The 25,511-nt window shown below is 44.2% G+C and overlaps 1 protein-coding gene across 1 annotated transcript; it reads right to left on the bottom strand.

The window, feature by feature from the left end:
• Positions 1-1,015: 1,015 nt before the first annotated feature.
• On the bottom strand, positions 1,016-23,605 carry LOC115548936 (noelin-3). The gene is made up of 6 exons (XM_030363875.1): positions 23,317-23,605; positions 19,099-19,242; positions 16,002-16,157; positions 14,930-15,149; positions 2,688-2,794; positions 1,016-1,700 (listed from the first exon to the last, which is right to left on the bottom strand). Exons 1-6 carry the CDS (start codon positions 23,383-23,385, stop codon positions 1,023-1,025), a joined length of 1,374 nt encoding a protein of 457 aa, XP_030219735.1. The 5' UTR covers positions 23,386-23,605; the 3' UTR covers positions 1,016-1,022.
• Positions 23,606-25,511: the final 1,906 nt, after the last annotated feature.

The raw sequence follows: 25,511 nt of genomic DNA, 5'->3' as shown, positions 1-25,511 counted from the left end.
AAATACACAGCTATAGAGTTACAGTATAAACACTATGAGTAATAGCCAACATTCATGTACGCAAGCTGGTGCCCACTTGCAGAATGTACAACGCGGTATAAGGCAAACACTTCCTCTCCTCAAGTTGTTGCTGGAAAATACAAAATAGCCAAGTATCGATACAGGTCATTAACGATTAATTACAGAAGGATATAGGATATTTCAGATTTAAATGAGTAAGGATTGAATGTTTTAATGAGGAAATTAAAAATTTAAATATTGAAATTAAATGAAAGGGTAGCAATGTTTTTGTGATTAGAGACTTTAATAGCACAGGAATTAATGAGAAATAATTAAGTTTAACAGTCAGTGGCAAATATTGAATCCAAAGTTTTTTTTTTTTTAAATGAAACCCTATACATTAACTTAAAATACGTCTTCACATGCCCTTCTCCCTACTGTTTTCACTTCTTATGATTCACTTGATACCTACATTTAATTATAGAATTGTGTCCGCTTGACATCAATTTGATACTTTCTTGTATAGGAAGAAGGAATTCTCTAAATTATGCAAGCAAAGTCGTTAAGAGAAGTACATTCGGATTACATTTTTTCAAATTGGATATTCAGCTTTTTCTCCCCGTAGCATTTGAAATGTTGTGTTTCCATGACAGCATAATATTGAGGGAAATAGAAAACAACGCCTCCAGGCTCACCTTAAAAAAAGGATGTATATATATGTTGAGTTTGTGCTTTATATTATGTATAAGATGTAGCCACTTTGGTGATCAATGGTGTATATCTCTTCATGGAATAAATAAATAAGTAAATCATAACAAAAATATCAATACATCAATAAACACATAAATATCAAACCGTCAAAACCAACCAAAACATTTACTCGGTTAAAAAACAAATAAATAATTTAAATAAATTAACCAAATCGATTGACGTCACAGAGTCACAAGTAGCACTTCCTTCCCAACCACGCCCCCTTTTTCTCCCATGATGCACCTCTCCCCCCCCCCCCCCCCGCTGTTTCCTCACGAGTCGTCCTCCGTGCGGATGACATGGAACAGCGTGACGTTGAACAGCACCTGGTGGCCGTTGTTCCAGCCGTACAGCGCCCTCTCCCGCGCGTTGTAGTCCAGCATGGACATGTGGAAGTACTGGTTGTGGAAGGGGATGTCCGTGTACTCGTAGGTCGACGTGGCCGTGGCGTAGGCGTAGTACACCTTGGCGCCCGTCAGGTGGGAGTTGGTGATGTACAACGTGCCGCAGATCATGAAGGACTCTCCGGCGTTCCTCTTGGAGTACTCGGTGTTCCACGTGCGTAGCACCTGCAGCGTGTCGGCGTTCAGCCAGCTGATAACGATGTTGCCGGCGTTGGCGTTGGTGGCGTACACCGCCCACAGGCCCAGCTCGTCCGCCATCAGGTCGATGTCAGAGAAGCCACCCCACGAGTACGGGTAGACGTTGTGGAAGCCCGCCGACTCCAGGGCGCGCTGTATGTCCACGCTGCCCGTCTCGAAGTGGTAGCGCACCACGATGTTGCTCTTGATCTTGTTGTAGTACAGCGAGCCGTTGTACACCACGTGGTTTGTGCCCGCCCACTTGAAGGGCAGCGTGTACGTCCGCGACTCCACCCCCGCCACAAAGTCGTCCATGGACTTGAACTCCTTGACGATGCGGTTGTTGGTGTAGCTGTCCATGTACCACACCTGGGGCGAGGGCGGAAGGAGGGATTAGAAGGTTTGGTGGAGAGGTTTTAATGAGGACCCTACTGGGGATGGAGACGGGGATGTGGCGCCGAGGGGGTCTGAGCAGGAGGAAGGGAGAACAACGTTTTTAAAGAATTGTTTTTGTCGATAACTATTCTATTGCGAAATATAGAAAATATGTATGTATGATTGACTATTGTGTCAAATATTTGTGTTTTTTTGCTTCTTGTATTCATGTCAGTTTGTGATGTGTGTAGAATAATTGGCCCCAGTGTTGTGGTAGCTGTTGTTGTTGTTGTGGATTGTTTGCTGTTCAGGGAAGTAAGGAAGGAAGGATGAAAGGAAGGAAGGCTTGATGGAGAGGAGGAGGTAAGAACAAAGACATTTTGAATAAACATGTCCTCTTGGAACACAGGAGGGTAGCAGTTGTATGTAAATGATTGAACATAGGGGCTTCAAAGACTTGGTGGTGGTTGAGGACACAGGAAGCGCCAATTCCCTGGTCTGCATTGACATATGAGTGGCGTGCACAGTCTTTTTTATGTGATCCAGCCCACAAGTCTATACGTCAGGTAGCCACATTTAGAGTAACCGGATCCTGATCCAATGTATTTCGCTGAAACAAGCCCGCTCATCAGTTATGTTTAATGAACACTGTGTCGTGATTGGTCTAAAAAAAGTAATGATGTGTTAAGCGGCGTTCAAACTGTACACGTCCGTCGACAGATCTCATTGACTTTGCATGGGGCGCCCTCGATGTGCATTGTGGGTCAATCCGTTCGGTTGGCTCCGTTGCCTGCCTCAAAAAGTGGAGAAGTGTTCAACTTTTCAGGTAGTGACGGATCCGTTGGCCAATCAGATCGCGTCCCCCATACGTCAGACACGCCCTCCGTCGACCGTCGACATACGTGTACAGTGTGAACGCGGCATTAGAGGAGAGCATCTAAATAAAATAATCATGCCAGCCCCGCTCGTCCACCGACTCACCCTGTTGTTCTGGGGGGATGCCTGAGGGTCTGTCATCCAGGCTCCGAAGCGGGCCCCTGAAGTCTTCACCGTCAGGGGGCCCGTAATCTTCATCAGCTTGCCACACGCTGGGAACACATCATGACCCAGATCGGTCACACAAGTCTAACAGATCACACTATGACACTTTTACTTATCTTAAAGGTGACATATTGTCCCACCAGGTGTGAGTAGGGATGGGAATGGAGAACCGGTTATTGTTCAGAACCGTCGCCGAGTCAACCGATTCCTTGCAAGCCTGCTTCCTTGCAAGCCTGCTTAACGATTGCGCTCCTTGTCGCAAATGCGTCATGATGTCACACACACGCTGCTTTGTTTTGGTTCAGAACGCAGCAAACATGGCGCCGCAGAGGAAGAAGCGAATTGTGCGTTCACACCAAACGCGACGGGGTGACAAGATCCCATACAAAGTGAATGCAGAGACGCGTATCGGGCGAATTTATCGCGAGAGAAAACCGGCGACAAGTTTTGATTTGTCACGCTACACTTTCAACCCGGATTCACGCGATTGTGTGCTCCTGCGCACAAACGTTAATCTATTTAAGCGTGTTCCGGAGCACGATAGTCCGACTTTTTGCGTGTTACACAGAACGAAATGTAAACCAATGCATTCTGAATGGGAGTGTTCTAAGACAATTAACTAAACGGTACGAGAGAGAGAGAAAGAGAGAGAGGGAGGGACAGAGAGAGAGAGAGAGAGAGAGAGAGAGCGAGAGCGAGAGAGAGGCTTCAGAAAGGGTGTGCGCAGATAGTACAGTGCACCCTAGTTATGTTTATGCCAAAACCACAAATGCTATATGTATATATATATATTGCCTATATATATGTATAGGCTATATAATTAGGCTATAATTATATTATTTAGTGTGTAATGAGACAATCTATAGCCATATTGTCGAAGATGCCCGAGAATCTCCGGGGATATCAGCATGGGAAATCGGCGAATCAGACCCATGAACCTATAAAGAAAGACCTCATCTTAAGCGGGAGAGAACGTTTGCGGTGCTGGTTTGTGTCACGTAAGTACAGGGCTCTCATGTCTCATGCATTCGGCGTGACACACACGCAATTCAACCCATGCACACGCTCGAACCTGTGCCGTGTTCCAATACCCGTACTAACCGTACTTACTAGCCAAAATTTGAGTACGCAGTACGTTCCAATTCAGATCCGGCGAAAAGAAGTATACTTCAAGGACCCGGATGCCGTACTCAAAACGGGCTAATCCTGAAGTGTGGATCCCAGGACGGGACTCTCTAAATCAGGGGTGTCAAACTCATTTTAGCTCAGGGGCCACATGGAGGATAATCTATTCCCAAGTGGGCCGGACCGGTAAAAATATGGCATAATTATGTAAAATTAAACATGCTGTGAGCACACCAAACACAGGTTTCCCATTTACTTCCGTGAACAAAAAAGGACGATGACCATTTTTCTTAGAAAACTTAGGGCACTCTGTGTCCACTTTTCGTCTTTTTGACAGTGACATTTTGGGGCAATGAGAGTGCCAAAGCGCATAATGTTGAAAGTATAAGGCAGAACGACAAGGTAGCTCCGGGCTAGCTGCACTACCTGTTTATACTTGCTCCCTGCTCAGCCCTGGTATAAAGTTTGCTTGCTTAACATAATTGCTATTGCGACTTCTAGTGGACACATTAAGAACAGCAGTTTCCTTCATTGAAAAATAGCAGATCATTTTACGTTACATTCCAAAGCGACTTCCAGTTACACACAATTGTCCAGTAGTTCAATGTGCAACAAATTAATCAGTGCCAGTCAATGTAATCCATGTAATGCTAGGAAGGATTTTTATAAAAAAAATTATATATATATATATTTATATATATATATTTTTTTTTTACAATACTGTACTTCACAAAATCATCTCGCGGGCCGGATTAAACCCGTTCGCGGGCCTGATCCGGCCCGCGGGCCGTATGTTTGACACCCCTGATCGACGCCACTTCGACCTGGGCGGGACTTTACGTCCTACGTCACTCGCTATGGGTGTGCATGTGTGCGCATAGCCGTCACTCGCGATGGGTGTGCATGTGAGAAAGGTTTTGGCTTTAGTGTCTATGGGTTGGTAATAACGGTTCTGATGATTTTTCTCATGGAAAAGTGGTCTTTTATTTCCATAATCTTTGTTCAGTGAACGCATAAACCCGTTTGTTAGTTAGCAGTTAAACAAAATGCGATCTCTTTGTTTACAGTTACCAACGACCAACTGATGATTGGAGGTTCGATTCCCTAGCGATGCAAGGTTTTTTCTTTCATTTTGGACTGCACACACATCGCGAGTGATGGATACTCGCACAATGTACACACATCACTGTCTTTACAATTTCTAGGCAACCAAAGTTTAAAGATTGTCAAGTGGTTAACTCTTGAATCGCATGTACTAAGACCAGATGGGTTATTGGTCAGAGAACAACTCATTAACGCGGGGATAAGGGGTTCGATTCCTTAATGAAGCTAGCTTTTTTCTTTCATATTCAACTTGATTTTTCTATGCCATTTTGCGTAACTTGTAGTTTATGATGAAGAAATGTTACTGGGGTTAAGGTTAGGGTAACGCTAAGGGTAAGACACAAAGTGTTTTTGCAACACAATATTTCTTACAATAACAAATTCCAAAGTTTTGATGACTCCAGTAGGAAACTTAAGATACCTAGAGAAATGCGTGAGTGCTCACAAAACATCAACAAGTCAGCAGTGTGGTCGTACAGGGTGATCATTTCTGATATACAGTACAAAAGCAGAAACTATTAGCCAGGAGTGGGAAAGATGCAGACGCAGACGCAGACTTGGGAAGCAATAAGACGCACCAACACACAGTTGCCTGTTGCAAAATGGTTCAGAGTTTAATATAAATAGTTAGGGTTAGCTGGTATGGCGTTATCTGGTATGGCTATAGTCTAATGTTAGCTTAGTTTGTGTTGTTTCGTCATGTTAATCGCTAGTAATAGTAAGTAATTTGTAGAAATATAGCCTATCATCACAGACTGTAGGAATGTCACCCACCCTCCATCGCGTACGACACTGACGCTCGTAATCTGTAGGGCAAGGGAGTTCGTGCACAGATCCCTGAGACAAACGGCTACACGCACACATGCAAACCCATAGCGAGTGACGTAGGACGTAAAGTCCCGCCCAGGTCGAAGTGGCGTCGATTTAGAGAGTCCCATCGAAGGACACTCCCCGTACTCAACGGCAGCCATCTTAGCTACGTAGCGGAAGAGGCGGAGCCAGGCTGAGCCAAAGTCGGCGCATTTTCCACATAGCCTGCATTAATAGAGTCATTTTGTAGTTTTTTTTATAGTTTTTATAGCTGTTAGGCGTAAAGAGTTCACCGTTCAAAGCGGGATGTTTATTGCGGGGGAGGAGCCACGGCGGCAGTCGTGATCGTAATTTCCGGTTAGTGCACCTTCCTAGTATACTTCCTTTAAGTATACTCATGGAAGTACGGGTATGGTCTCACGAAAATACGTGACTGTCACGTTATTTAATCTATTGAAACGTGATCAGGGACACGTAGGCCTATTTTCTAAATGTTGTATTTCAATTGGAAGTAGGCTATTTGTCGTGTCACTAAGGATGACTTCCAAACTAAGGTTCTGTCCGGGAGCGTTCTCCCTAATGTCCCTTATGGAGCTCCGTACAGATATAATTGTCTTAGAACACTCCCATTCAGAATGCATTGGTTTACATTTCGTTCCGTGTAACACGCAAAAAGTCGGACTATCGTGCTCTGGAACACGCTTCAATAGATTAACGTTCGTGCGCAGGAGCACGCAATCGCGTGATACCGGGTTGCAACCACACACACACACACACACACACACACACACACACACACACACACACACACACACACACACACACACACACACACACACACACACACACACACACACACAACCTCTTGCAGGCAGACTCAGAATCTTGAGCCCATTTATTAGGGAACAGGTGTTATCGGGATTCCATCACTGCATTCCCAGAATCCTGCATTGTGAAAGTCTTCCCTTTTTTTTTTCAATGTACAATGGCATTTTATTCTACATACAAAACAACCATAGTATTTTTCAGGAGTCCACGACCACCCTGCCCGTTTTGACACACAAAAGTAATTTGACACTTCTGGGATGAGCCAATGATTCATCTGTTTGGAAGGTTTTGTTGGAGACAAACAAAGAATCTTCAGGCAACAGATGTGACAGCTGTGACTGCTCTCTCTCTCCTTCGTCTGCTGGGTCCTCTGTGTTTGCCTACCTGCTACAGGTAGCCAGTGGGCGGGGCTGAGAGGCTTGTCAGCTGGTGAGGTGCACCTGTGCAGGTCTGCCACGCAGGCTTTAGCCAGTCTCTCTCTCTTTCCACAGAGGCAGGTGGACTTGGGTTCTGTTTAGGGTGGTTCCTTAAGGTTTTGGACCTTTGGATTGGTTCCATGTTTTGTTTTATGTTAACACTATTCAACATCCCCACAGCACACTTTCCACTGCCCATATACATAGGCTAGTCGAAAGAATTGTGTGTTTGGTCAGTAGTTCAGTTGGTTGGTCACATATGTTGGTTTGCTGTTCAGGTTTGGTTTGTTGCATTTTGTTTGGGTATTTCCAACATGGTAAAGATGGTTTGTTGTTCCCAGTATTTGTTTTGTCTGTCTGGGTAAGTTTCCTCCGTTCTGGCTCGGTCAGTCCTTGTGATTTTGGTACTGGTTTTCTGTCCAAACCATATAATCGTACATTTTCTATTCTTCCATACGCTACACTAATCCCTTTACAGATTTCATGATACTTACTTTATTCTAATAAATAACTTTATCCCTTATCATGTGTGGATCCCGATCTTTGCTCTGACCCGAGCCTCGTCTTAATGCAGCCAAGGAGATGGAAGAGCGTTATGAATAATTATTAGATGATTGTGTTGTACAATGAAAGACAGTAAAGATTCAATATGAATGGCAAAATAAGGATGTGATTTTATTTGAACAATAAAATATGTGTTGGGCAAATTATAGAGAGGCTGAGATTATAGATTTCATATTCAAAAGGCAGCGGGGGTGAAAAAATGTAAGAAATATATTTAAGAAATATAGGCCTACTCAAAGCCCAAATCATTGATATCATACCCTATCCAATAATAAAGAAATTTGAATTTGAATGGTAACAATTCCGTTAAATCCTCGTCCTCGTTTTGAACGTCTCACTCATGGGCGATCAGTGTGTTCTTTCTGATTAACTCTTAATTGAGATCACCTGTCACGCACCCCTTTATTAAAGGTGAACACAATGGGTTTGGTTTACTTTTCGCATCGGCCTGTGTCAATCGAGGTTGAGTTTAGTGAGGGTTGAAAGTTTTCGATCTAGATTGCAGATCACTATTGTCACTTTATACAAACTGATAGTATGCGTTGTTGCGTGTTTGTTTTTGTGGGCATTTGACTGAACAGCCCAGACAAATATTGCTACCAACATGGCACTTCGAAACAGACCACCGCAGTGAGTAAAAGTTATTTTCCTTTATTAATTGTTGACGTTTTTGGGCTGTCTCCTCAGACACAAGCCATCAGTATCCCTGCTCTTTGCACCTTGACATGCATGTCACCGCTGTTTGTTAACCTAGCTTTGCTGATTTGTACCTTGTGATGTGTGTGTGTTTTTCTTAACAGGTGTTAGATGACTGACAAGATCTATGGGGGGGCCCCCTTTGGGCCCCCCCATACCAACTTAGTCTTCAAAGGAATCTAGTGCCATGGGACTCCAGTGTCTTCAAAACATCCTCGGAATACATGTGTATGAATGGTCCACCGAAGGGTTGATCTGGAAGCCACCACGGTCCACGCAGTAATCTGCTGCGTGGGCCGTAGTGGCTTCCAGAGCCATCTTTCGGTCTTGGTCAGGATTTGTTACAGTTGCCCTTCAATGTAGCAGGCTACGGGTTTCTGAAGAAGCCTGCTTTACGTAGCATTGGAGTACAAATATTGTGCAAAATGCTCATGTAATTGCACTAGCACTAGTAACCTGTAGATTAGCTTAGTTTAACGTCATTCCGTGCTGTCTCTTACAAATGTGTGGCTTACTTTAAGTCCACGAGGCCCTCTGGTAAACCATGTTGGAACACCCCTGGACAAGGTGATTAGTCACTGGGTGTGTGCTAAAGTTTTGTTCCATTTTTCACTAGTTGGTTAAGGTTTGGTAGAATTGTTTGGATGCTAGCGACGTGATGGCATATGTACAAGAGCCTACCGTGACAAGGCCACAGCTGCGACGGCCACGGCCAGATGGCCTAGTGTGAGTGCAACCTTGATTGCATTTGTATACTGTTTACCATTGGATGTTTATGCAATTTGGCTTAATTCATCCGCAGTAAAGCTGCATTTGACTATTCCAGGGTAGTTTTGTACAGGCTTTCAATTGACCATGTTGACTAGTTTGTGGGAATTTTTTTTTTTACCCTTGCTTACAATCCAACGGTTGTGACCACTTATGCAACTGGGCTGTGAACCTTGCAATTCTAGTTGCATATTTGTACACGCAAGCTTGTCCATTTCTATCGCCGTCACTAACACTAGCTTCAGCATTTCCTTGTAGGCCATTAGCTGACTTGTGTATTGGAGCGATGATTTGGGTATTTTAAGATGCTTGAAAACCTAAAATAAAGCAAAATGCGTGTCTGGTGTGCAAGAGCCAATTTGTTGGCTTGCAGTAGTCGAGGAGTTGTCGTAAGCCATCTGGAGGTTGTGGCAATGGAGGCTTGTGGTAGATCTGCCATCCAAGAAAGGTTAATTCTTCTGAAGCATGATTAATAGTTTAGTAAATTGAATCTATTCATATCGAACTATAAAATCCAAGACTGCAGCCAGTAACTTGGATCGCAATATGTGGAAAGTATTAGTCTTCATTTGTAACAACAGAATAATTAACATGACTAACTGGGTTTCTTCCATTTTCTAACTAGGGGGACTTGACTGGTGAGTCTACTGGATTAATCAGTAGCGGTACTTTGCCCAACAGATTTGATGGCGTGACTACAGGGTGACAAAGACAATTAGTCCCTCAAAAAGAGACTTCTAAAACATATCTGCTGGAACAGTTCCTATACTTTTTGTATAATTTGGTCATAATGCAAATTTACTTTTTGTAGTTGCTCCATATTTAGTTCTTTGACAGCCTCACCTGCTAGAAAGGTCTATTCAAATCGGCTAAATACAATGAACTAAATTAATAGCCATGAAATGTTATCACTCATACTAATGGCAAATACCCTCTTTCAGTTGGTGGTTCAACACTGATGTCTCTCTAGGCTTGAGGGAGAGCTCACAAGTAAATTACACGAATGTCCTGGAGCAATTGGGAATACACTTTTATTTAGTCTACCTGACCAGGGACATCTTTGAACTATAGGTCACCTAACTCAAACTTTTCACTCTTGTTAGGTTGTCCTTTTCTTTTGTTTTAACCCGAAAGGGCTGAAATATCAACATTTCAGGTATTCTGTTTGGATAATGTGCAAAACTTGTGGCTTCACTAATAAAAAAAATTAACAAATGTATTTTTCTTAATGTGGTTAAACTATTTAAAGATTTGTATGCAAAATATTTCTGCTCAATTTGTGGTCAATGGAACTCTGACATTTTTTAATTTGTTAAAACACAACTATGGGTTAAAGGATTTTGCTTTGGGCATCTTTTGATATTTTTAGAATCTAGCTCCATTGCCGTTAGAAATGGTGTCTCCCAGTACTGCAAAGTGCTTCCACAAGTTTAGAAAATGGGCAGAAAAGGAACTGCCAACTAAATCTATTTAACATGGGTAGAAAGTCTCCATGGAAGCTCTTGGCTGCTGGTTCCCAACACAGCTCCACTGTTAGCCTGTGACCTTGCGTTTAACTTTTTTCGACTTTTGGTGACTTTCACAAAAGAGAAATGAACTGGTTAATACAATAAACAAGACATTTCATGGTACCATTTTGAACTGTTTGTGGATATTGATTTAAATCCATATGCACAACTATGGGTTGTGCATATCACGCAATCGCGTGATACCGGGTTGACACTTTCGCCGTGCACAGGCGAGCGCGTTCACAAGGATTTATGCCGCGACAAATTCGCTCGAGTTGAAATATTTCAACTTTGACCCGAATTTCGCGTGATGACAGCCAATCAGCGTTCAACTGAGTGACATGTGTAACGTAACAGCCAATCAGCGTTCAACTGTCAAACTCAGTGCAGTGCAGTCCGGGGTGAACTGCAGCATGGAGGAGAAAGTGATTGTTACCGTTTGCGACTCCCGTAGCTCTACATATAATAGTATATAATATAATTGTATATAATATCACGGCCAACAGCTCTGTGCGCCTCCGGATGGCCGTAGCGTGGGGAGCTTTCATTGGGATTGGGCTTCTCGGGGTTTGTTTACCGGCGTTGCTATGGTTTCCGGTTTTGTGTGTTCCAACGGTTTATTAGGTAGGCCCATCTAATAAATCTCTGTCTAGTCAATACTTAATTTCGTTTGTCAGTTGAATTTTGTTACAAGTTGAATGCAAATGAGCATTGTTAGTATTCCAGAGGCACAAGCTCTTACTTGACTGTTTTCAGTCTGTTTTTAGTTTTATGGCACATAATGATGGCATTTGCGCTTAAATAGCCAAACATATATTTTTTGGTCTAGACCAAACAGTAGGGGGAGCAACGAACGATTATGTGGGCGTGGAAGTGGAAATCGCTGGCTTGTTTATATTTATAATTATCATAATTCGTTCTTGTGTTTTCTTCTTCTCCTTCTTCAAAATTCTTCATTCGCTTCTGTCACGGCCTTTTAAAAATGGCGCTATTATGCTGTAAAACCGGAAATGTGAGACTCCTGAAAGGATGTGGTTAGCTGGCCAATCACAGTCTTTGCGAGCTGCGTAGGGCCGTAGTGTTTTAGTCGCATAGTCAGGAATTTTGGCCGACGCACTTAAGCACTAAGGGGGGATATTTTACCGCGCAAGGGGGGGTTATGTATCTTACGTGCTTACGCGTTACGTCTAAAACAGAGCATATATCGGCCTCAGTCACACGTATACCGACCGGCCCCTTGAGTCACTGAAAAAAAAATGTGTGGCCCCTCATCATTTCTACTTGAGTACCCCTGGTCTAGACCAATTGATTTGAAAATGTACATTTCCTAATACTAGACGCACATCTGATCAGATATTAAAGAGATTTAATACAAACACTTATTTTCTCACCCAATGAGAATCGATAAGAGAATCGATAAGGAATCGGATCGATAAGCGGAATCGGAATCGTGAAATTCTTATCAATTCCCATCCCTAGGTGTGAGTGTTATTAGCCGTTACAAGCCGTTTGAAAATCTGCCCTTTTCTGACATCACAAGTGGGCGTGTCCACCTAGATGTATGACGGATGGATGAGCAACGTTTGCTACAGTCCACTGGGTAGGCTGGTTGACCGATCTACTCAGCACACATCGAGGTGGACACGCCCACTTGGGATGTCAGAATAGGCTGACTTTCAAAAACGGCTTGTAACGGCTAATCACACTGAAACCCAGTTGTATAATATATCACCTTTAATTCTGATAGCAGACCAGCTCAATTTGGGGGAACAGGAGTTTGGCTTTCTTTCGCTGTATTTCAGCCAATCTTGCTGCTTGATGGGTGGGGATCTGTTAGCGTGCAATTGGATAACAGCATAAACATGGCCGGCACTTGTTCATTTTACTTTCCCGGTGAAAGGCTAAAACACCCACACTCTAAGATGGTGTCTGTCAAGGTTTGAAATTAAAAACGTGTAGTCATGCCAATGTAGAAATACACTACTTTTTACGAATGCTCCATGTTGCCACTTGTGAGTGCGATTCTTTGCAGTACAATATCTCCGTAATGAAACAGGAAACATACCGTAACTCTGCCCAACTCAGTTTTCGCCTCCCAGGCCAGACTCTGAGCTGACCCCCAGAAGTTATGCTATAGAACGGTAAGACTGCTGTATCCGAGATAAGGTCCCACAGATAAACACCCGATACCCCAATACACGGGTCATGTTTTAGCAACAAGCCAGGGTCTCCGTGCTGCCGTCCGACTAAACGATGTAGCAGCGGCTGAGATGAGAAACGCTCAAGGTTCAAGGCAGAGCATCTGGAGTGCAGAGTGATAATTACAATTGAACACTCAAATGTCCTGCTCCTGTCATTGCATAAATGGGAGCTAGAAATTAAAAGACCCTGAACTGAATCCTCGATCGTTTTACAAGAATGCCTTCACCATCTGCCGGGTTAAGGTGTTTTGTGTACTTTTATGTAGTTTCAGTAGAAAGCCGGGATACATGGATGAAAAAAAAATCACTTGAAAGACGGTAAGCAAATCTCACTCATGATGTATTCATGAGGTTTGCCATAATATCTATTAGTATTTTGTTGTACCCGGCTTCTCCAAGGCCTGGCCACAGTCTGTGCTTTAGTATTCCATCCACTTCCTCTGCAACTCATTGCATGTATACAGCAGTGGCTTGACTGATGACCCCACAAAGCACGGTGATTCAGGTCCTGCTTTCCAGGCTTTAATGTATAGTCGCACAAGGCCAAACAGGAAGGACATGTAAGTGAGCCGATTTGCACCAGGGACACCCCCCTCTTATTAGTGTTGATCTAATGCAGGCCTGAGAACCCTTTGACCTTCAGTCATAAATCCTCTGCACCACATTACACCTTACATCACTGTAATAATGGTATTGTCGGTGCAACAACAACATGACATTGCTACTGTGAAAGGTACAATGTAATGGTTTAGGGGAAAATAGTGACAGTCATCGGGAATCTTGTCTGTTATACTTCACAATAAGGGTACATTAATCAATAATTAATTAATGGTGGTAAATACAATGGTAAGCATTATTATATAGCAGTAGCATAGGGGTCATTGGTAGTGGGTTACAGTTAACCCTAACCCTAACCCTATTAAATAATGTATAAATTAATACATGGTTAACATGAACACCATTACCTTAGTTAACATAAACACCAATAGTAATCATGACCACCATTAGTCAATCATTACAAGACCATTAGTTAACAATGTTAAGTAATTGTGTTAGTTAATTAATGTACTCTAAATGTAGAAAATTATCATCTTGTCCTCAGTTTCTTTGCAGACCATGTACCAGACGTCCGCAGCACTGCTTAAGCTCCCATATTCATTTATTAATAAAAGATTAACAGCTATGTTTCGACCCTATTGGGTCTTATTCAGGCACCGTTTGCCTGAAGAAGACCCAATAGGTTAAGCAGTGCTGCGGACATTACATTGCTTTCACGCAACATTACTTTATTTGTCCTGCACCTGGCCAGAAGGTGGGATGTGCACAGTCAGATAGTGGTGTAGTGCTCTATGTATCAGACGTTCAGGACCAGTCAGATAGTGGTGTAGTGCTCTATGTATCAGACGTTCAGGACCAGTCAGATAGTGGTGTAGTGCTCTATGTATCAGACGTTCAGGACCAGTCAGATAGTGGTGTAGTGCTCTATGTATCAGACGTTCAGGACCAGTCAGATAGTGGTGTAGTGCTCTATGTATCAGACGTTCAGGACCAGTCAGATAGTGGTGTAGTGCTCTATGTATCAGACGTTCAGGACCAGTCAGATAGTGGTGTAGTGCTCTATGTATCAGACGTTCAGGACCAGTCAGATAGTGGTGTAGTGCTAATCAACCAAAGAGGCAGAGACTACGGGTAGCGTAACCCTTCATCTTGTATACACCATCCGGCCTACATATAAGCCTTATTAGCTTTGATATTATGCTAATTGAATGAAACGAAAGACAGCTTTTTGAAGTACATTTCATGTGTCAACTCGAAAATGTTCAATCAATATCTTATATATATATATAAATATAATACCCTTTGCTAGTTTTATGTCCAGTGTTTCAAAATTGTACATAAAAGTTCAGAGAACAACTGAACTTAACTAAAGTGAAGCGGCCTGAATCTCAGTCTCTGTCTGTGCGTCTGTGTGTGTGTGGGTGCGTCTGTGCGTGTGTGTCTATATGTGTGCATATGTCTGTGTGTCTGTGTGTGCGTGCATGTGTACATGTGTGTGTGCGTGCGTGCGTGGCGTCATGCGTGTGTGTCTGAACGTCTGTGTGTGCGTGCGTGCGCCTCTGTGTGTGTGTGTGTGTGTGTGCGCGTGTGCGTGGTTCTCTTACCGAGCTTGCTCATGCAGCTGCGCAGGCGGCTCTCCAGGCTGACCACCTTCTGCTGGAGCTCCTCGTAGTCGTAGGCGCCCATCTCCTCCTGGATGGCCATCAGGATGGCCGTCAGGTTGCGGATCTCCTCCTTGAACTGCGTGACCAGCCGGGTGTCCGTCTTGTACTGCTCCAGCACGGGGATCAGGGGCTGCAGGGCCTCCATCTTACCCTTCAGATCCTGGGGGGAACCAGGGGGGGGGGGGGATGTGAGAGAGAGGCCAGCAGTTTTCCGGATTATTCTCTTGCAACTGGTTGTTAGCCTCGTGGTATAATTGCAAAAATTGTTCTTCCGGTTTTCAGAAAAAAAGAAAAGGAATGTTTTTTGGCACACGCATATGACTTTTTTTTCTATACAGTAGGTGTGACCAGATGCGTGAACAATTTTCATAAAAACTAAAAGGCAAAGTGGATTACAGCGTTCGGATAGTAGAGTTAGGCAGATACCACGATTTGACCAAAAATATGACTTAGGCAGTTATGCTATCATGCTATAACGGTTTTAAAGGTTCATTCATCATGTAACTCAGACTCTCGTCGGATGAATTTGTTGAATGTGTGACCTCATACGCAAGACATTTGGATGTACAATGTTTTATTCATTCGTATCGATTGTGGATTTCACTAAGAATGTGATACAAAGGTTAACAGCTGGAGAAGGGGGAAAGGTTTGCCCGTGTGACTCCGGGTAATGTGGCACATTAACATACTCAAACGGTGTACGCATTGATCCAGTTGAACCAAACAAGCAAGTTGTACGTGCTGCCGTCGTTATCACCATCCCATCGTTTCACCAGAAAAATAGTACTGATTAATTGTTATTCCCGGAGCAAACAAAGAGCTGACTTTCAAACTCTGTTAAAAGTAATTTGAGGGTATCTTTGTCCTGACGACACCACAGCCACAGTCTATGTAAATTGAATCAGGAATAATTGTTTATCGATTTACCCGCCCTTAAAAAAAAGAATGGCAGCTTCAGAGGAGGGCCACACTACATGGAAATGTGTCCCGCCAAAAACAAACAACCGTCTACCTGGAAATTCATGTTGACGAGCATCTTCCTCTCCGTCTCGATCTGCCTGATCTTTGACCTGAGGCCTTTGATCTGGTTCTCCATCCTCATGATGTACTGGAAATCCCTCTGCGTGCGCAGGTTCAGAACCTGGATCGACTGTGACATGTTCTGCACCTTAGGGGGAAAATCAAACAGCACCGCATTGATTTCCTTTGCTCTGACCCGTCGGCGGTGAGATTGAAATGTCCCCTGTGTTCAGTGTAATGTGGGCCCCCCCATGTTTTAAAGTCTATAGGAAGCGCTCCCCTCTTTGACCTTTGTTGTGATGGCCTTCTGAGCCATCTAAGGGGAGAGGAAGAGGAGGCAGGGAGGGGGTGACAGGAGGGCTAAAGCAAAGTTAAGGAGAGAGGTTTGGCAGATCTCAGGATGGTGGACGAAGGAAGGACACACACCGAAAGGGGCAAGCTACAAATGGCTCTGGAATGGCGGTCAACAACGTCTGTCCAGTTTCGGGAGTTTTATTGGAAAATTGTTAATTAGGAAGGTTGATTATAGTCAGAATACTATTTTGGAAAGTGGATGATCAAGAGAATTCACACCCTTCTTTCATACACCTTTTGTCAGACAATAAAGGGTTTTTGTTGGTCAACGACACTTAAAACACGCTTCATTAGATGATCAGTTATCCTTTGCTCAGGTAGACTCTAAATCTAAAAGACTTAAAGACATTTGAATGTAAAATAATCAGAACATGTTTTCTGGTGAATATAATGATTTTTATGGTTATACCTTGAGACAGGATATGTACGTTAACACCCGACCAAAACAGGGATTAATAGGAGTTTTCCAAAATGACAGAGTTAAATTGCTTTTAAGTTTTGTTAAAATTCCCACGATCATATTTCAAAACAAATGTTGCTTGTCTTTTCTGTGGAAGACCTTTATGTATATATAATCTTTTAATAAAGACTGCATCCCTTATCTCATATAGATGTTCAGATTAATGGAAATATGTCATATCATGTATTGTATTCCCAATATAATTTTTTTCCTGAAGATGTAATTAAAAGATTTTGGGGAATTAAATTAACCTACAGAGAAAAGTGTATAGCCAGTACCACCTTGACTACAGGTCTGTTGTAATAAATTCAATAACAGGAGTGTGTACCAATTTGGTCACTCATCCTATTCGCTCAGGATTGGATGTTCAGAATAAGATTATGGCGCGGAAGTTAGCATCACTGAACGCAGTATGGTTGAATGATTGAACTCTGGTGTAAGATAAAGTTCACTTGGTTTGCGGTTTATGGTTCAGAGGACCATAGGGCAATGCAGCCACCACATAGAAAAACATCTCCCTCTCTCTCGCTCTCCCTCTCCCTCTCCTTCTCTCCCTCTCCTCGCTCTAGCTATAGAAGTCAGATCCAGCAGCTAAGTGGCACAGGACTGACATGTATTGTGCTCTGCATGCATTTTCTTGTCCGGATGAGGAACCCTGAAACAACATGGCTGGGGCCCTTGGGCACATAAGTACATTAGTGACAGAGGGAACACAGTAAATGACAAAACACTATTCACATACGGGGCTGAAGCAATAGTTCCCAGTGAGCCGTTAGCACATTCATTTTAAGGTTGGCTACAATGCCTTGCTTGTTGCTGAATGTCTTTGTCATGCAGGTTAAAAATACACCCCTTTTACTTTTAGAATGAGCTGATTTCATGAAACACCAGCCTATCTCAATCCCAATACGTCAAGTTTTATGTTTTGTCTCTTCATCATAATGATGGTTTCTCCTAAAGTGTGATGTATGCCAGTTGGCAGGCCAGACATAATATCAATTAAGGCGTTTTAAATGACTCAAATCAAAGTAAAAAAGCCATATTAAAAGCGGTCCACATAATAAAAAATGACCAAAGATAATGACTTAATTTAGAAGCCTTTTTTTCTATTTTAAAAGATTGATGGCCGACACAAATTCAACCCAACAATGGGAACGATATGATTGGAAGCAGTATTAACGGATAGCCTTGAAAGTTTTCTTTAGTTCGTTCTTGGAGGAAACGTTGCACTGTGGTGTCTGTCTGCTAGGCCCAGTGCAGTATGCTATCTGTCTGCTAGGCCCAGTGCAGTATGCTGTCTGTCGGCCAGGCCCAGTGCAGTATGCTGTCTGTCGGCCAGGCCCAGTGCAGTATGCTGTCTGTCTGCTAGGCCTAGTTCATTGTGCTGTCTGTCTGCTAGGCCTAGAGCACTGGGGTGTCTGTCTGCTTGGTCTAGTACACTGTGTGTGAATTACACTGAATTACACTGTGTGTGTGTGTGTGTGTGTGTGTGTGTGTGTGTGTGTGCGTGTGTGTTGGGCTGAGGTGGAAGTGTTTTGTGCACAAGGAATCATTGAGCTGATGTCATCCATGTAATGTAAGCAGAGGTGGAGAATGGGGTTATGGACCTTCCAACCGCAATCTCCCTTAGGATTAGGCCACTGGAGCCATGAATAAAGATAGGAATCAATGTGTGGGTGTCTGTGTTTGTGTGCGTGTCTGTGCTGGTGAGTGTGTGTGTGTGCGTTCGTACTCATGTGGGTCATTTGAGGTGTGTGTATGAGCATAATTTTCTAAATGTCTGTGAAACACTCACACTCACAGGTGCACGCATACACACTTACACTCAGAAGCAGACTCACAGAAGCACACACGTAAATACACACACACACACACACACACACACACACACACACACACACACACACACACACACACACACACACACACACACACACACACACACACACACACACACACACACACAAATACAAACACACACAAACAGTTACGTTCACACCCACACACACAGACGTACGTACCTGCACACACACAGATGCGCACATACATACACGCACACTCATTTACACACACACAGACACACACAGACACACACACACACACACACACACACACACACACACACACACACACACACACACACACACACACACACAAACACAGACACACACAAACACAAACACACACACAAATACAAACACACACACACACACACACACACACACACACACACACACACACACACACACACACACGCACACACACACACACTCACCTTCTCCAGGAGCTGGCGGAGCTGCCTTCCCTTGGCGTCTCTGGAGCAGAGGGTCTGTTCGGGCGCCACCACGGTGCAGATACAGCGGCCGTCTGCATCCTGGGCCGAGCTGTACACCTGCCAGCCCTCCTTGGGTCTGATGGTCTGCATGGGGACACACACACACACACATACACACGCACACGCACGCACGCACACGCACACGCACACACACTCAGGCCCCGACGAGAGAGGGTACAGAGGCAATGCTGTCTCTCTTTCTGTCTGCCTACCTTTAGGTAGGTATGTGGTAATTCAATTTTACTTTAATATATAAAAATATATATATGTTATGATGAATGCAGCTTCATACAGTAGCATAATATTGTAGGAAGAGAGGGGCTTCTCTCAGCCCTACAGTACTAGGCCTACACTACACTCTTTGTCCTATCGTGCTTGGTCCTATCTTAAGCACCAGTACAACAAAAATGTTTTCAGCCCAGATAAAGTTAACATTTACATCCGCCCACACACTTACACACACACACGTACATGCACACGCACATGCTTCCGCCATAACCTTCTTTGATGGCAATTAGACGCTACATCTAAAAATCCCACAGGGACAGAACTCATAAACTGGAATTGTTTGCGCTTCATTTCTTTTCCCCCTCCTTAAAATTAAAAAACACGAACACAGTCCTCCTTGCTCCTTGGCGTATGACTATAAGGCCTAAATAAAAATCCAAAAGCTGTGCGTCATCAAACAAGGCAACATTTTCCAGACCAGAGGCATCCGCCCGCCGCCATAAAAACCGGCTTTCTGATTCAAGCTGTTAACAATTTCACAAGAAGCATTGTAGCAGGAGTACTTCCGTAGCCACAGTGCCCATCAGCATCTGCTCTGTCTGAACTGCTGTGAGGTGGCAGATTCATAATGGTGGTGGTGGGCATGTAGCCGCCAGGCGGTGGTTGGGCAACCGCGAGGTTTGACTGTAAATGGGAGACTCTTAACTGTACACCCTGAGAGGGAGAAAATACTAGTTATTGGGGACAGGTGTGTATGTTTGTGAGATTTTGTGTGTGTGTTTGTTTGGGTACACGTGTGTGTGTATGTGTGTGTGTGTGTCTGTTTGTGGACAAGATTGTGTGTGTGTGTGTGTGTGCGTGTGTGTGTGTGTGTGTGTGTGTGTGTGTGTGTGCTGTGTGTGCTGTGTGTGTTAATTGGGTTTAAGATGCGTATCCCATAAGATCCTCCTGGGTCTCCTGCTAGCTAGCTCCCGCCAGTGAAAAAAATAGTTTTTACCTTCACTTGCGGCTTTACGCTAAGCGGTTGATTTTCTTTGCCTTTTTCTTGTCAATTCACCACGGACCGGTCCACATGAAAAGCCTAAATTCCCTCCCTTTTCAGGATCCAGACGTTTAAAAAGAGATTTCTCGCCTCTTATATTGAATAGAGTTGTCACAGCAGGTAGAAGAAAGCAGGAAACTTTGAATTAGCCATAAAAAAGCCTTATTCTGTAGCCTCAAAATATGTTGCTTGTGTAAGAAATAACTTTGGAGCGTCTCTCTCTTTCAGATGGGAATCATTGTAGTGAGATGCAGATCATGGGGTTTAGGAGGTTTTCGGGAGGCAGCCTTTTTGTTTGGCTTTTCTTTTACTTCACCTGTGTCTTTTGGAATAATTGGTCCTCACAATACAGGCCTATGTGTCCCTGCAATGCTTAAGGGTGCTTTCCCCTGTTCCCCTGTGACTAGGCTCATCCTCTCATACCACTGTGTACCTGCTTGAAATTCCGCAGCCATCGGAGCTCATTTAACTGTTGCACTACGAAGGATACCGAAACCCTAATGAAAATAAAGTTATAAAGGCGGGCTAGGCAATTTGGAGAAACAAGATTTATTCCAAAGCTAGAGTTATCTAAATTTCAACCGAAACAATCCCAGCCCTCTCTTCAGGCCTCCATTCCAAGGCTACTCCATCAAGACACAAGAATAGCTCCCAGGCTTTAGCTTGGTCCGGTCAGCCTTGTAGAAGACTTCATGCGCAATGAGGGCACGGGCAGAGTGCAAGCAGGAAAATGATTGGGCGGGCGGCTTATCACAGGGCTGCGACAGCCACAGATACCGGACTTTCAATTCATGATGTCTGGATGTCAGGAGAATTTCAACGAATATGACGAAAAAATGCTTCTGAAATAATTTTCTTTAGTAGGAAAGTATGCATATTCGTACGCTTCATCTTATCTATTTGTTCTTCTAATAAAAGTTGTTTAACTTAAGATTTAAGTGCTATGAGTGTCACCTGTTAGAAATATCAAATCCTTTAATCAGCTATGAGTGAGTGAAATGCTCTGTGTGAATATCTGTTATGTTCGGCTGTGCTACTGTCTCTCTACGGGAGCCAATTTAGACCGATTTTAGAACGCTCCCGGCTAAATTCTGAAAAATCAGGGTATCTCTTCCCTGATTGGTTCAGGGAATCCATCTTTCCAAGCAACCTTTGTGGAGGTAGAAGGAGCAGAGAGGCGGGGGGCACTTTTGTAGTTGTTTATTTTCCAATATTGTGCCCACTTGTGCTCTTTCCCTGCCATTATGTCTGTTTATTCTTAAACCTTCCCTAAAGCAGTTTTAAACAAGAGTTCAGCCTATTTGTGGAAGGGGACAAGGGTGAAGGGAGGGGTGGCCGGCTTGGGGATGTTTTGCAATGGTGTGTTGGATGCTGTTTACTGCCTTTCCCTCATGGCATCACAGAGAGAGTGGATTAACGAAAGTGTGTGTGCATGTAAGCTCTCTCTCTCTCTCTCTCTCTCTCTCTCTCTCTCTCTCTCTCTCTCTCTCTCTCTCTCTCTCTCTCTCTCTCTCCTCCCTCATACACATTCTAGTTGATCTCCTTTTTGAAAGGCACCTGAAGAGAATCTAGCTTCACTATGAACCTTTAACTGTAAAGAAAAAAAAAAGGCATCAAACATGTGGAGCATCAAACATCCTGTACTCTGCCCAAATTGTCTCCCCCTGAATTATGCACACAACCCCATCTTATCTCCAGCCCAGCCAGGTCTCACAGCTTCTTCCCAGTCTGTATTCTCCCTCTCTGTCAACCCCAACCAACCTCTGCAAAGCAAAACCATGCCTGGAGTTTTGATCCCTGTTGAATTGACAGCTGGCACAACCTTCTCGGATAACATTTGGATACATTTTTTTTTTCTGTTAAACACAAAACGCTGCCAGAATGGCCTTCAAAGGCACAAAACGGCAGGACATTTCAAAACATGAATAAACATAAATCAATTAATTTGCTTCATGGTTATTCATGGTTATTCATACTTCCTCTGCGAGGGGTCTGCGTAGGGCCCACAAAAAGCGGGATTAACGACCTAATTGGCCGCTATTCTTTTCCTAATGACTTGGTGATCTGCAACCTGCTGTTAGGGCTAATGTGCCTGTTATTGCCTCGGATTTGAACCGCGGAAATGATTGATTCTCAGAGTACATTATGAAAGATTTAAGTCCAAGTGCCTATGGCCGTTTCCTTGAATTAGACCATCTAATATTTATACACAATTCATACCGTGTCAAAAGGTGCTGCTTAACCTTCTAGTAATCCTCTAATACAGCCGTCAGCGTCTTGCCTCCACCCATCCGGCGACTCACCCCACCTTATTTATATGTGAACATATGTTTCCACAAGCAATACCCGGCAGGATCGATATCACAACTTTGTCTTTGGAGATGGCAATGATACATTCACACATACCCACCCATAACCCCCCCCCAACACACACCCACCCTTCCCACAGCTGACCAAAGTCCTGCAATAACGTTGTTTTTTGCCATTTAAAAAGTGTGATTCCTCTCATGAGGGATATTGCACTAGTTACTTAATGCCACAGTCAACAGAGGGGTGTGTCGCCGATAAAAAAACAATCATTCCTTCTTCTCCACCAAGCAAGAATCAACATCTCCCCCCATAGAGTCATCCTTTGACTGACACAAAAACACACATGCACAGAATCAGCCATGTCACCACCCTGCACACACACACACACACACACACACACACACACACACACACACACACACACACACACACACACACACACACACACACACACACACACACACACACACACACACAGGTACACCTACACAGACGCGTAATGCAAGTCCCATGTCCAACCGGAGGGACAGAGGGCTCTGGAGATGCAGAGCACAGCGCGGAGGAGGAGAGCAACTCACCGCTGAAGGGCAGCATCCTAACCACAGCAGCAGCAGCAGCGGGTTCAGGACCGCGGACAGCGACAGCATGGTGCAGCCTGGTGGTTTTTTTTTTTTTTTTTTTTTTGTGCAAAGTGTTTTTCCTCCTTTTTTCACGCTCAAATAATTCACGCGAGTAGTTGCTGCCGGCTGGCTTTCGCCGTGTCCACCATCATCAACAATAGCACCATCACGATCACCGTCCCCACCGCGCGGCGGTAAAATCCCTGGCTCTCACACACTGGCGAAGAGGCGAGGGGATCCGCGCGCACTCCGGCGACGCGCGCGCACGCCATGTGGGCAGCAGAGAGAGAGAGGGGGGGGGGGGGGGAGAGAGAGAGAGAGGGGGGGGGGAGAGGGAGAGAGAGAAAGAGAGGGAGAGGAAACGCGAGGCATAAAAAGTTTGTGACGGCCGCGAATGCGTCGCGCCGCACCCGCCGCAGGTTAGGAACCTTTCTTCGCGGATATGACATCGACGTCTGCCTTTACTTTGGCGATTAATATCGGAATATGAAGCTGTTATTGGTCGGTGGCAAACGTTACCGTCTATGTATGGTATGACCAGAAATTGATGAAGAAACTTCCAGCTCAGTGTGTGTGTGTGTGTGTGTGTGTTATAATACAAAATGAGAAACAAGCCAGACTGGCTCCAAACTCTTTGGGGCACAGGCAATATTTAGCGGGGGCTACGCGGCACATACTGTTAACTTTGGGTGATATCCAAAAGTATATTTCATGCGATTTTAATAGCGTACAATAATGTGTGAAAATCCTTTGAATGCAGATATGATATACATGTTTTAACTGTGGCCCTATAGAGCTACAGGCACTGGGAGTCTGATCTACCACCAGTACATCTTTGCCTGAAGCCCTTACCTTTTATATATATATATATATATATATATATATATATATATATATATATATATATATATATATATATATATATAATAGGGAATATCTCTCTCTCTCTCTCTCTCTCTCTGTCCCTCTCTCTCTCTCTTAACCCCTCTCCCTCTCTGGCTCTCCGTCTTTCAGAGACACTTGGAGGAAGGTTATCCGAAAGAAATCATGAACCTGGCGGAGTAAAGGGCTTCTAAAGAATAGGGCGCCATTAAATCATTGGATCCTGTACTTGAAGACCCCTGACTTAAGGTGGATTCACAGAAGTGAATACACAGTCAAAACACAGCAGACAACTCCCCCCTGAGGGTATCTCAAAGCCTCCCCCCACCCCCCCCCCAATCCAGCAGAAGAGCTGGGACAGCGGGGGACACCAGCGAACGACGCCAGAGGACTGAGCAGCCTGCCTACCGGATGTCTTGGTAGGGCGGTTTGACAAAAGGAGCTCCCTTAATGGGGTGTGTGAGGTCGGGCAGGGGGTCTCTCTATCCGAGAGCGGCCCCCGCCACAGCATGGGTGTGTGATGGTGTGTGTTGGCGAAGAGTAGGGGGGGGACGAGTGGGTGAGTCGGGGCCGGCCGCCAGCAGAAGCAGCTGGAACACGTCCGAGCGAGAGACAGTTTGATGAAGCTGCAGCGCCGCCCGAGGAATGCCTTTGACAGGGGGAGACCGAGTGGAGGAAAGTTTCTTGGCACGCTTGAACAAAGGTTTTTTTTCTCTCCGTTTTACGGGCCCTGACCTGAATGGGGAATGAGGAGCGTTGGTGGTGGTGGTGTCAGCGAGAGGCCCCCGTGACTCACTCGGTGCTTTATTGTACCTGGCAGTTAAAATAGATGTTGACTTACGGGGGGCACAGGATACAATTAGCTGTTGAATGCTTCTTTGGAAACGAGACCACGGAAAGGAGACACTAAAGTACTCTCAAATGGTGTGTCATTGGATGACATTAGTATTTTGATGGCGGACAATTTGTCAGAGTTTAGTGTCTTATGAAAAAGGCCCATCGAGAAAGTCTTTATTAAGGCCATTATTATAAATGCACCATTAAACAACCAATGCTACAGCAAGTTGAAAAACAAGCGTTGAGGAACAAAGTACAAATGTTGGGTACTGGGTGGACGGTATCCTTTCCTTATGTAACCATGTGGGTTGGTTACTATTTTGTAGGTTTAAGTGATTTTGCTCTTCAAAGAGACCAAAACATTGAATTCTCAACACATACCTGCCATTCCACAACGATGATTTGTTCTGAATGAGGTTCAAGGGCTCACTCAG

The sequence above is a fragment of the Gadus morhua genome, chromosome 8 (assembly GCF_902167405.1).
Source record: "Gadus morhua chromosome 8, gadMor3.0, whole genome shotgun sequence".
Classification (NCBI taxonomy): Eukaryota; Metazoa; Chordata; class Actinopteri; order Gadiformes; family Gadidae; genus Gadus; species Gadus morhua.
This window is presented reverse-complemented; position numbering and strand designations above follow the sequence as displayed.

Coding starts and splice junctions, on each gene's coding strand:
- LOC115548936 (XM_030363875.1), bottom strand. CDS start 23,385: ATGCTGTCGCTGTCCGCGGTCCTGAACCCGCTGCTGCTGCTGCTGTGG. Junction 16,158..19,098: donor TCCGCCAGCTCCTGGAGAAG/GTGAGTGTGTGT, acceptor TTTCCCCCTAAG/GTGCAGAACATGTCACAGTC. Junction 15,150..16,001: donor TCGTCAACATGAATTTCCAG/GTAGACGGTTGT, acceptor GGTTCCCCCCAG/GATCTGAAGGGTAAGATGGA.